The sequence below is a fragment of the Procambarus clarkii genome, chromosome 90 (assembly GCF_040958095.1).
Source record: "Procambarus clarkii isolate CNS0578487 chromosome 90, FALCON_Pclarkii_2.0, whole genome shotgun sequence".
NCBI lineage: Eukaryota > Metazoa > Arthropoda > Malacostraca > Decapoda > Cambaridae > Procambarus > Procambarus clarkii.
Window position 1 is genome coordinate 20,622,650 of NC_091239.1, and position 13,692 is coordinate 20,636,341.

Below are 13,692 nucleotides of genomic sequence, written 5' to 3' on the forward strand. Positions count from 1 at the left end.
AGAAAGGCAAAACTTGCATATTATGTGAATAGATTCAATGAAGCAAAAGGCAACATGAAAAGCACTTGAAAAACTATCTCTAGTATCCTAGGAACTAAACAACACTCACATAACCAAATAAAACTCTACAAGGATGGGGATATACCGTCAACTGATTTAGAAATGGCAAATTAATTTAATAGTTTCTTTTCATCGGTTGGTGCTAATCTTGCCAGTAAAATCCCACAGACTCAGACACATATTAACACATATCTCTCAGGCAGCTATCCAAACTCTCTTCTCCTTTCACCAATCAGCCCGGCAGATGTTGTGTCCATCATACACTCTCTAAAAACCAAGGCAGGGAACACCAGTGAAATTCCGTCCATTGTGTACAAGAGAGCCTCCCATGCCCTTGCCCCACCCATAGCACTACTGTTCAACAAATCCATAGAGTGTCACACCTTCCCTGATATCCTCAAAAAAGCAAGAGTAACGCCAGTCCATAAAGGAGGCAATCCGGCGGACATAAACAATTATAGACCAATATCAAATCTACCCATTCTATCAAAAATATTTGAAAAAATTATTTACAAACAGCTCTATTCCTACCTCGTAAAATTCGACATACTCAGCCCCTGCCAGTTTGGCTTCCGGTCCCAAAAGAGCACCAACGATGCAATCATTAGTCTCCTTGACGTTATCTACTCAGCTCTTGACAAAAATGAGTTTCCGATTGGACTCTTCATTGACCTAAGAAAAGCCTTTGATACTGTTAATCACAACTACCTCTTACTTAAACTCCAGCATTATGTAATCCGAGGCCTTGCCCTTGACTACATCCGATCCTATCTTAGTGACAGACACCAATATGTAACCATCAATGATACAACTTCTTCCACTCTACCAATTACCGTTGGAGTGCCACAGGGCAGCATCTTAGGACCTCTTCTATTTCTTATATATATAAACGATCTGCCTAATGTCTCTAATATTCTCAAACCCATATTGTTTGCTGACGATACTACCCTTATCTATTCAAACCTCAACCCACATACACTAAATAATGTTGTGAATAATGAATTAAAAAAAGTCCACTTATGGATGTCAACGAACAAACTAACATTAAACATCGAAAAGACTTACTACATCTTATTTGGAAGCAAATCATCAAATGCAATTCAGCTACAGATAGACAACATTAACATCAGTAATAAAAATTATGGCAAGTTTCTTGGCCTATTCCTAGACAAGAGACTCAACTTCAGCACCCACATTCAACACATAACTAAGAAAGTCTCTAAGACAGTTGGTATACTCTCCAAAATCAGATATTATGTTCCTAACTCTGCTCTCCTTTCACTATATTATGCACTAATCTACCCCTATCTTAATTATGGTATCTGTGCATGGGGGTCTACCACTGCAAACCACCTTAAGCCCATCATCACACAGCAAAAATCTGCTGTCAGAATAATAACTAACTCTGCTTTCAGACAACACTCAGCTCCCTTGTTTAAATCCCTAAACTTGCTAAATATTAACTCCCTCCACACATTCTCTTGTGTCAACTACATTTACAAAACCCTGTTCTTAAATGCAAACCATGCTCTGAAACTCTCCCTGGACAGATGTAATAGAACCCATTATCATCACACCAGAAATAAATATCTCTTTGATATCCCCAGGGTCAAACTTAACCTGTGTAAACACTCTATGCAAATTAAGGGACCTAGTCTATGGAACTCACTCCCTAGTGAATTGAAAAACTGTAAAACTTTTGCCTTATTTAAAAGCAAAGCCAAAAAGTACCTAACTTCATCTTCTTAGTTTCCTACACTGAGCTTTAAATTTGCTCTGTACCTAGTGTTACCCAATCTCCTGATTTTTATGTAATATCAAACAACCTTATCATTGTGTTCATTGCTGTCTTCTTTTATGTGCTAGCCATATGCTGTATTGTGACTACCAATTTTTGTCAACTACCATTCAAGCTGTCATTGCAATCAATCTTATATTGTTTCTACTGTATTGTGCCTACCAATTTTTGTCAACTACCATTCAAGCTGTCAATGCAATCAATCTTATATTGTTTCTGCTGTATTGTGCCTACCAATTTTTGTCAACTACAATTCAAGCTGTCATTGCAATCAATCTTAGCTACCTATGTGCTTTAATATACTGTACCTACAATTTTCTCCCATCTTTTTTTTTCATTTCATGTAACTGTTATCATTTTTTGTCTATAAATTTTGCAAGTATTTACCTCCTTAAAATTTTCTTAGATTAAGGACCTGCCCGAAACGCTGCGCGTGCTAGTGGCTTTACAAGACTGTAATTACCATATTTGTATCCTCACATTCCTTATGTACATTCTTGTATATGCATAAATAAATAAATAAATAAATAAATGTGCTGTCAACCTGCTGTATGGTGTCTATATTAATCTTGTTTAAATTACCAATCAAGCTGTCATTGTAATCAATCAGAGCTTTAATATACCAATGTGCTTTAATATACTTACTAATCTCTCTCATCTCATTTTTTCTTCCAATGTATCTGTTATCATTTTATTAATTCTGATAGAATTTACCTACTTAAAATTATCTGTTAGATTAAGGACCTGCCCGAAACGCTGCGCGTACTCGTGGCTTTACAAGATTGTAAATACTGTACTATGCTATGTATTCTCATAAACCCAGTGTACCCTCTTTTATATAAATAAATAAATAAATAAATAAAGGTAATTATTATAGTTTAACCATAACTTTCTGTCCGAAGAAAATGTTTAAGTTGACAACATGAGAGTGTAAGCGTCCTCCGCCATTTCAACGATCAACATCAACATTAGCCGGTGAGTCAACAGACACCAGCATTAAAGGAAGAATATACACCCAGACTGGATCAACCATAAAGAAGAAACATTAACATTGACCGCCAAGTGCTCACATCAAGTCTAACTCAAAGACTTAACCCCTCAAGCCCTGCCTAACCGTCAACATTGACACTCCACCGCGACTCATCTCTCAACGTCACCACTTACAGTCATCCGGAGCGAAATACTTTACCTCAGATTATACTTATCATCGAAAATATGCAACACCATTGACCACCAAGTGCTCACATGCTCACATATAGTCTAATTGAAAGACACAACACCCAAGCCTTGCCCAAACGTCAACATTGACACTGCACCATGGCACCTCTCTGTATGTCACGACTCGTGCAGTGATCCGGAGAAGAAAACGTTCATGCATACTGCACCTAACATAAAGAACATGAAAACTCACAAATGTCCAGAATGTGATAAGGGATTCAATCGTCTTGACAACATGAAGAGTCACATGTTAGTGCATTCTGGTGATAAACCCCACCAGTGTCCAGAGTGTGGAAAGAGATTCAGTCATGTTGGACATATGAGGCGGCATAGGATGGTGCATTCGGGTGATAAGCCTCATGAGTGTCCAGAGTGTGGAAAGAGATTTAGTCAGTTTGGACATATGAAGTCTCACTGGATGGTACATACAGATGATAGACCTTTTGAGTGTTCTGAGTGTGGCAAAAGATTTAAAGACAGTGGAACTATAATACATCACATGTTATCGCATTTGATCGATAAAGCTCACCAGTGTCCAGATTGTGGGAAAAGATTCAGTCGTCTTGAACATTTGAAGACTCACAAGACTGTGCATTCAGATGATAAAGCTCACCAGTGTCCAGATTGTGGGAAAAGATTCCGTCATCTTAGAAGTATGAGAAGGCACAGGATGGTGCATACAAATGACGAATCTCACCAGTGTCCAGATTGTGGGAAAAGATTCAGTCGTCATGATAACATGAAGACTCATATGTTAGTGCATTTGGTCGACAAAACTCACCAATGTCCAGAGTGTGGGAAGAGATTCAGTCGTCTTGAACATATGATCAGGCACAAGATGGTACATTTAGGTAATGGGTTAAACATTTTAAGTATGGGAGAAGATTCAGAGAATGATGAAGTACAATAAGGTGTATATTAGTACATTAATCCAATAAATAATATGGAAATTGTGAGCTTCATTGTGAAAATACTGTGTTATCACTTTGTCAGTTGGATGTCATACAAAGGTACTTTAGTTTTAGTTTTTGTGAGAAAGGGCTACCTTACAGAAGGTACGGAAATACATACGTTCTGCAGAAATACCTCTGCAGGGCGAGGTATTGTGGTTATTTTAATATTTCGTTCTTATTTGGAAATTAAATGCCTAATATAGACCAAGGAAAACACTGGGGAAGCTGCCAGTGTAGAAAAACTTGAAATTGGTTACAGGTAAATAAATGTTTTTGTATTTTAACCACTTGTGATAAAACTAAATTTTGGAAGCGTTTTTTGCATCTTTATTTGAATAATATTCTGTCCATTCATGTTCTCTTAAATATTTTAAAGTAAAATAAATAAAATAATTTTAAATATTTTAAAGTAAAATAAATAAAAATATAATGATCTCTTTTGTTTGTAATAATCATATTAACACTCAAACAGGGAGTAGAAGACAGTGTGAGATATACTCAAAATGAAATCAAATTATTGATAAGAAATACAAAAAAAATTTCATCCAGAAATTAGCTCATCAATATTCCTTCTCTAGGTGATTTCCATTTTTCTTTATGTTTTGTATGACTTCAAATTAATTTTTATTATTTATTAGAAATATCAGTGTTTTTTTGTTATTTTGTTTCATGATTAATATAAATCACTAGAATTTATATTATACTTATTAAAGTTCATTTCAGGTAGACTTTGATATCTGCATTTGCCAGTGAAATATTTTATTAATCTGTCACATCATCAGAAGCTATATTGACCTGATGCATTTATATATGACTTAAGTTAGACATTGATAAAAATGCTAGCCTGACTTCAGAAATGTTATTAGCCTGCCTGGCAATTACATTAGCCAGGCCCTTGTAATTATATTAAATAATTATCAAATAAAAGCCCCAAGCTAAGAAGACTATATAACACCGTCTGTGTCGGTGGATATTTAAAGGCATTAAATATTATGCAAGATGTCAATATGAGAACTAGTGAACATATGGCAAGCGATATCAAAGGTATTGGATTCACTGAGGAACACGCGACTCTTGGAGACATTTAGAAACAAAGACATGCGATATCCTGAAAATTGGGACATTCTACAAGAAAGTTGAACATATTTATGTTCAACTTTCATAATTATGTTTATGTTCATAATTATGGCCTGATCAGCAATGACATTAGCCTGACTGGCAATGATAACCTATATCTGACAATTATATTAGCCTTAAACCTCATGTTTTAAAGTCAATATTTTTCATTTATATTAGCCTGAAACTTCGTATTTTAAACCAATATTTTTCATTTATATTAGTCTCACTACAGAAATAATATTATCCTGTGGAATATTTTATTCAAGTTACTTAGCTTAGGCCTAATTAGTGCTTGTATTCATTTTGTTAGTTTGTTTTGCTTAATATGTACAGTATTTATGATAATTATAGGTCTGTTGTGGGATATAGGAGCATTCTATTTTGTTTCAATTTGTTGTTAAATTTCTTGTCCTGAACTCTTGATGAATGTGAATCATGTAGTTATTATTTATTTAGGCTTTATTTATTCTTCACTTTATTTATTTATAAATATAATACACTTTATAGATTAAGTGTACTGCAGTACTTGACTCCTACTTATGTCCTATTAATTATTAGATAGAACTTACTAGCTCAACATGAAAGGTCTCCATTCGCTCACTGTAACTAAGTGTTCTTTTAATTAGCACATAAATGAGCTTCATGTAACATTGTATATTTATCCTGTGAGAATTCTTCAGTATGCCACCCAGAATTTTTAAGTCATAATTTCTAGTTATTAAGGCTCTTGGGAAGCATGGAAGATATTTAAATCATAAATGAGAAAGTAATTATATAATTATAATGTTTCAGAAATCACTTTATTGCAACATTACCAGTTTTTCTGGAGGAGCCCCTGCAGCTCCCCAAAGCTATCTATGGGTGATATGGATACCCCTAACTATTTTGCATGAGTCGATGTGGGTGGAGTTCTAGGCCTACCTGAGACCACGAGCCAGAACCTGGCCCCCCTCACAGAGGCATGAGAAGCAATGGCCCATAGAAATGCACATGTGATTTGACGTCGTCGAAACGTCGCACATAATAAAAGTATTTGAGAGAGTGATTAGGAGTCAGGGGCCAGTTTCACAAAGCAGTTACGCAAGCACTTGCGAACGAGTACTGCTTTCTCGTTGTCAGTCTTCCTTTGTAGTTGTTGTTGACTCTCGTAGTGCCCTCATGGCTCTCGGGTCCTTTAATCCAGTTCATCCAGTAGTTGTCGAGATCCAGCATTAGCTGTTTCTTGTTCACAGTAAATTTAAGTCGGTTGAGTTTTGTTGGGTTCCCAGCCATATTGGTGTGTCTTTAAATGAGCGTGCGGATGCTGCCGCCAAGGAAGCTGTCCGCTCTTGTCCCATCTCTCGTAAAGGTATTCCGTATTCCGACTTTTACCCGGTTATCCATTCCTCCATCCTTACCCGTTGGCAGGCTTCTTGGTTGTCTGTTACTGGTAACAAACTACGTACTCTTAAATGTTGTGTTTCCTCGTGGCCGTCCTCCTTCCACTGTAACCGGCGGTGGGAAACAGCTCTGGCGAGGTTGCGTATTGGCCATACTCGCTTAACCCATGGTCACTTGATGGAGCGCCGCCCTGCTCCTTATTGTCCTAGTTGCATTGTCCCTCTTACGGTCGTGCATGTCCTTCTTGAATGTCCTGACTTCCAGGACGAGCGTGTGTCTTGCTTTCCGACCGCCCCTCGCGGTCACCTGTCCCTCAATAGAATTCTTGGTGACTCTGATACTTTTGATATTGTTCGCCTTATGCGTTTTTGTTCTCGTATTGGCATCCTTGGTGATATTTAGCACCCTCTGATTATTTTGCGCATTTGATGGTGCTACATAGCCTTCCCGGTTTGGTGCCTTCTTTTGATAATTACTTACTTACTTGCAAACGAGTACATCTTTCCTCAATCTTTGACGGCTTTGGTTACATTTATTAAACAGTTTACAAGCATCAAAACTTCCCAATCTACTGTTGTTATTGTTATGAACAGCCTCCTGGTGCTTCGGAGCTCATTAACTGTTTTATAATTGTAAACAAAGCCGCCAAAGATTGAGAAAAGATGTACAGGTTCGTAAGTGCTCGCGTAACTGCTTCGTGAATCTGGCCCCAGGTCACCAATTTCATGGAGACCAATGACCTTCACAACCCAGGCCAACATGGATTTCGAGCAGAAAGATCGTGCCTCTCACAGCTACTTGATCACTACGACAAAGTCACTGAGGCATTAGAAGAAAAACAGAATGTTGATGTGATATACTGGTACAAGGACTTTGCAAAAGCTTTCGATAAATGTGACCATGGAGTGATAGCACACAAAATAAAGTCGGTAGGAATAACCGGTAAAGTAGGACGCTGGATACTCAGTTTTCTGTCAAACAGGACTCAGCGAGTAACAGTCAACCATATAAAATCGAGTCCAAACGCAGTTAAAAGCTCTGTACCTCAGGGTACAGTCCTCGCACCGCAGCTTTTCCTTATTCTCATATCAGATATAGACAAAAATACAAGTTACAGCTTCGTATCATAATTTGCAGATGACACAAAAATCAGTATGAAAATTACCTCGGCTGAAGACATTGAAAATCTTCAAGCTGATATTAATAAAGTTTTTGACTGGGCAACAGAAAATAACATTCTGTTTAACAGTGATAAATTCCAGGTACTCAGGTACGATAAAAGTGAGGACCTTAAACATAATACTGTACAGAGTACAAAACAAATGTGCCCATAGTAGGAAAACAGCATGATCATTGGGAATAATGATCTCTGATGACCTAGCGTTTAGGGATAATAACCAAGAAAATATTGCGTCAGCCAGAAAAATGATCGGATGGATTACGAGAACTTTCAAATCCAGGGATCCCATTACAATGGTTGTACTCTTCAAGTCACTTACATTGTCCCATCTTGAGTACTGCTCAGTACTCACTTCCTCCTTCAGAGCAGGAGAGATTGCTGAAATTGAGGGAATACAAAGAACATATATGGCTCGCATAGACACGATAAAGCACTGAATTATTGAGATCGTCTCAAAGCCCTCCAAATGTACTCACTAGAAAGAAGACGAGAGAGATATCAAATAATATACACATGGAAGATACTGGAGGGCCAAGTACCAAATCTGCACAGCAAAATAACAATGTACTGGAGTGAACGATATGGAAGAAAATGCAGAATAGAACCAGTGAAGAGCAGGGGTGCCATAGGCACAATCAGAGAACACTGTATAAACATCAGAGGTCCATGGTTGTTCAACACCCCTCCCAGCGAGTATAAGAAATATTGCTGGAACAACCGTGGACATCTTCAAGAGGAAACTAGATTGTTTCCTCCAAGGAGTGCCGGACCAACTGGGCTGTAGTGGGTATGTGGGCCTGCGGGCTGCTCCAAGCAACAGCCTAGTGGACCAAACTCTCACAAGTCAAGTTTGGCCTTGGGCCGGGCTTGGGGAGTAGAAGAACTCCCGAACCCCATCAACCAGATTTGGAGCATACTATATCTGCCATCGACTGAGACAGGCACCCGGAAAGGTAAGCACCACAAAACAAACCCCTGTTCTGATTAACAATGAAAATCGTCAAACGAGTGGACAGAACTCCCCAAAAGCATGAAGTCACAAACAAGCAAACATGCAATGTTTGCATGTTTGCAATGACTTCATGCAAACAAGCATGAAGTCACACGAGCCGCTCAGCATGTCTGCGCAGCTCCCCCCTCCCCGGGAGGGGAAAGGGGAGCCCCCAGACCCGCATACAGGCAATCCCCACCTCAGTTTCTCGGCTGATGGGATCGTGCACAGTCGTATGGCTCCAGTTCCAGTCTTCTCTCAGTGTTGTTCATTGTTTTCAGTGCTGCTCTTACGGTGGTCGTGTGAGCTGGGAGTAATATTCTCAGGTCCTCGGGCTGCATGTGATTAGGGTCTCCTTCCTTGAGTACCCTGTAAGTACAGCTCTTGGGGCGGTACCCTTGAAACACAAACCGTAACTGTCTCTATTTTCCGCTTGTTACAACTTGTAACAAAGTTGTTACATCTTGGCTTAACGTGTTTATGACGTATTAGAACGTTGTTACAACTTGCTATATTGGTTGTTATAACTGGTTAGGAGGTGGTAAAACTTGTTGGAACATTGTACCAACGTCGTAGTTTCGGTGTGTGTTTGGTGGGTACTTACAGGGCACTCAAGGACCTGTGGGACCTGTGGGGTTCCCTTCCACAGGTCGCCTTGGGTCTACCTCTGTTGGTATTTCGCTGCTTGCCGTTTGGCCACCCCGAGTGTGTGGGGGTTTTCCTCCCTTGTTTGCCTTGGGGTAAGTGGTGGTTATTGCACTGGTGGGACGCGGGGTACTGCGTAGCTAGTTTTCACCTATGACAGCGGCCGGCTCTGTTCCCTCTGGGTACGTTGTCCACTTGCGTGGTTTTTCTTTTCTTTTTGTTTTTGCCTGGTGGGGGGGGGGGGGTGTCTGCCTTGTGTTCTCCCACCCTCCTTATATTAGAGTCGTTTTGTGTGGTGGCACCCCCCCTGCTTCGCCCTCGTGAGTAGACTTGTCCCGTGGGTTCAGCTGTTAGCAGTTTGATTGGTAATTTGGGGTGCCGGTTGGCAGTGCCCTGCATGGGATAACCCTTAGCAGACCCAGTCTAGCTCTGGAAAACCCCGTGGGGGCTCTCGGGTCCGATGGAGGAGACCCTTGCGTCCCCTCTTGCTTTGTGCGAGTTTGAGGGTTCCTCTGTCCCCTTGTCTCAGGGCGACATTCATTGTTTTTGCCTCCTGGTTGATACCTGGTTGATACCTGGTTGATGGGGTTCTGGGAGTTCTTCTACTCCCCAAGCCCGGCCCGAGGCCAGGCTCGACTTGTGAGAGTTTGGTCCACCAGGCTGTTGCTTGGAGCGGCCCGCAGGGCCACGTACCCACCACAGCCCGGCTGATCCGGAACTTCTCTTAGAAAACCATCCAGTTTTCTCTTGAAGATGTCCACGGTTGTTCCGGCAATATTTCTTATGCTCGTTGGGAGGACGTTGAACAACCGCGGACCCCTGATGTTTATACAGTGCTCTCTGATTGTGCCTATGGCACCTCTGCTCTTCACAGGTTCAATCTTGCATTTTCTTCCATATCGTTCACTCCAGTACGTTGTTATTTTACTGTGTAGATTTGGGACCTGACCCTCCAGTATTTTCCATGTGTATATTATTTGGTATCTCTCTCGTCTCCTTTCTAGAGAGTACATTTGGAGAGCTTTGAGACGATCCCAATAATTTAGGTGTTTTATCTTGTCTATGCGTGCCGTATATGTTCTCTGTATTCCCTCTATTTCAGCAATCTCTCCTGCTCTGAAGGGCGAAGTGAGTACTGAGCAGTACTCGAGACGGGACAGCACAAGTGACTTGAAGAGTACAACCATTGTGATGGGATCCCTGGATTTGAAAGTTCTCGTAATCCATCCGATCATTTTTCTGGCTGACGCAATATTTGCTTGGTTATGCTCCCTAAACGTTAGATCGTCGGACATCATTATTCCCAAATCCTTGACATGCTGTTTTTCTACTATGGGAAGATTCGATTGTGTTTTGTACCCTGTATTATGTTTCAGATCCTCATTTTTGCCGTACCTGAGTACCTGAAATTTATCACTGTTAAACATCATGTTATTTTCTGCTGCCCAATCAAAAACTTTGTTGACATCTGCTTGTAGTTTTTCAATGTCTTCAGCAGAGGTAATTTTCATGCTGATTTTTGTGTCATCTGCAAAGGACGACACGAAGCTGTGGCGTGTATTTTTGTCTATATCAGATATGAGAATAAGGAACAGTAGCGGTGCAAGGACTGTGCCTTGAGGTACAGAGCTTTTAACATCGCTTGGACTCGATTTTATCTGATTGACTGTTACTCTTTGTGTTCTGTTCGACAGGAAATTGAGTATCCAGCATCCTACTTTTCCAGTTATTCCCATTGACCTCATTTTGTGAGCTATCACCCCATGGTCACATTTGTCGAACGCCTTTGCAAAGTCTGTGTATACAACATCTGCATTTTGCTTTTCTTCTAGGGCTTCTGTGATTTTGTCATAGTGGTTGAGTAACTGTGACAGACAGGATCTTCCCGCTCTAAATCCATGTTGTCCTGGATTGTGCAATTCATTGTTTTCCATAAAACTAGAAATTTGATTCCTAATCACTCTTTTCAAATACTTTTATTATGTGTGATGTTAGTGCAACTGGCCTATAATTTTTTGCCAAGGCTTTACTCCCCCCCTTGTGCAACGGAGCTATATCTGCAGATTTAAGTGCTGCTGGTATCTCCCCTGTATCCAGGCTCTTTCTCCATATTACGCTGAGTGCTCTCGCTACTGGTACTTTACATTTCTTTATGAATATTGAATTCCATGAGTCAGGCCCAGGAGCTGAGTGCATAGGCATATTATCAATTTCTCTTTCAAAGTCTTCCGAGTTTGTGGTAATATCCGTTATATTATCTGCAGCTTGAATGTCATTCATAAAGAAGCTGTCTGGGTCATCAACTTTCATGTTGTTTATTGGCGTGCTAAACATAGCCTCATACTGGCTTCTTAGAATTTCACTAATCTCTTTGTTGTCCTCTGTGTACGTACCTTCATTTGTAATTAACGGTCCAATACTGGTCGAGGTTTTGGATTTTGATTTTGCGTATGTGAAAAAATATTTCGGATTTTTCCTTATCTCTTGTATAGCTTTCTGTTCCAATTCCATTTCCTCAGACTCATATGATCGCTTCAACGTTTGTTCTATTTCCTCAATCTCCCTGCTTAGGCTTGTTTTCCTTGCTTGTGATAGTTGTGTCTGCCGAAGCATTTCCGTTATTTTTTTCCTTCTCCTGTACAGTCGTCTGCGTTCTCTTTCTAGAGTGGTCCTCTTTCTGCCCCTCCTCACAGGCACGTGCTTCAAGCAGACCTTGTAAGCTTCAGCTGTCAGTTGAGCTATTCCCTGTGTGGGAGTTTTGTCGCTTAAGACCGTCTCCCATTGAATGGTTGCAAGGTCTACATTTATTTTTTCCCAGTCAATCCTCTTATTGCTGAAATTGAATTGATTGAATATTCCTTCTCGCTTGTTGGGTCTCTTAGACCTACTACCGTTATTTATGCTAGTTCGCACTTCAATGAGCTTATGGTCTGAGTATGAAGTATCTGAGATTGTGATATCCCTGATTAGTTCATCATTGTTTGTGAATAACAAGTCTAGTGTGTTTTCGTTCCTAGTTGGTTCTGTAATCTGTTGATTGAGCGAGAATTTGTCACAGAATCTCAAAAGTTCTCTAACCTGTGGTTGGTTATTTCCCGGGTCATTCCCTGCTATGATATTTGTGTTTGCCGTTCTCCATCTTAGACTCGGTAAATTGAAATCTCCAAGAAAGATAATATCTGCAGCTGGGTTTGCTAGGTTGTCAAGTATGTTCTCTATTTTGTGCATCTGCTCTGTGAATTCCTCAATCGTTGTATCTGGCGGTTTATATATTAGAATAATAATTAGGTTTAGTTTCTCTACCTTCATTCCAAGTACCTCTACCACCTCATTAGTTGAATTTAGTAGTTCTGTGCATACCAGGTCTTCTTTAATATACAGACCTACTCCTCCATTTGACCTAGTTTTTCTATCACATCTATATAGATTATAATTTGGAATCCAGATTTCACCATCCATGTAATCTTTTGTATGAGTTTCCGTGAATGCCCCAAATATTGAGTTTGACTCTAATAGAAGGCCATTTATGAACTTAACTTTATTTCTTGAATTTGGCTTTAAACTTTGAATGTTTGCAAATATGAATGATTGTCCATATTGTGTGTCACTTCTGGAAGGTTTTAGTAGTTCTCCCTCCTCTCTACCCTGACCCAGGGTGTGTTGTTGTGGCAATGGTTTGTCCAGTTTTGGAAGTGATACTGGGGAGTGTGGTAGTCTCTATGTAGTTGGGGGGTGTAGTATGTGTGGGCTTGATGACGAACTGTAGTCCAGTCTTGGGCATTTCCCCCTCTCCATCCGTACTTCTGCCACGTTTCTGCCTGTCTGTTTCTCCCTCTGTTTGTACCTGCCTCTAAAAAATTTTCAGGGCTATTATGTTGGACTTCTTCTCTTATATGGCGCTCTGTACCTCTGACGTGGAAATCGGGGCAGTGAAGATCGTAGCATTTCCTCTCATTAACTGAGAGTGTGCATAGCTTAGGGTGAAAATATCTACACTCTGTATCAAAACGACATCTGCCTTTCCCTAACCAGTTTCGGCATTTCCGTGGGTGCACGAATGAGCATTCCGTGCCTCTGGGCCCATATCTACACTGTCCTTTTGCATAATACCAGCAAATATTTTCATTTGTGATTGTATTATTCTTGTTTGTACCCGTGCACGACTTGGCTACCTCTGTGTTTTTTGTTCCAACTTTCTCGTTTCTGCATTCATTCTCGGTATTGCCCTTATCTTTCTCCTTGTTGCTTTCGTCTTTCTCATTTATGTTCTCATTCGTCTCATTTTTTCTCTCCTTATTCATATCACCAGTGTGCTCTACAATATTGCCTTCATTTTTGTGTACCTCGA

General features: G+C 40.1%; 1 protein-coding gene across 1 annotated transcript; it reads left to right on the forward strand.

Moving 5' to 3' along the window:
* Positions 1–3,257: 3,257 nt before the first annotated feature.
* Positions 3,258–3,986, forward strand: LOC138359441 (zinc finger protein 100-like). Its single transcript, XM_069318583.1, has one exon. The coding sequence runs from the start codon at positions 3,258–3,260 to the stop codon at positions 3,984–3,986; it is 729 nt and encodes a 242-aa protein (XP_069174684.1).
* The last annotated feature ends 9,706 nt before the right edge of the window (positions 3,987–13,692 follow it).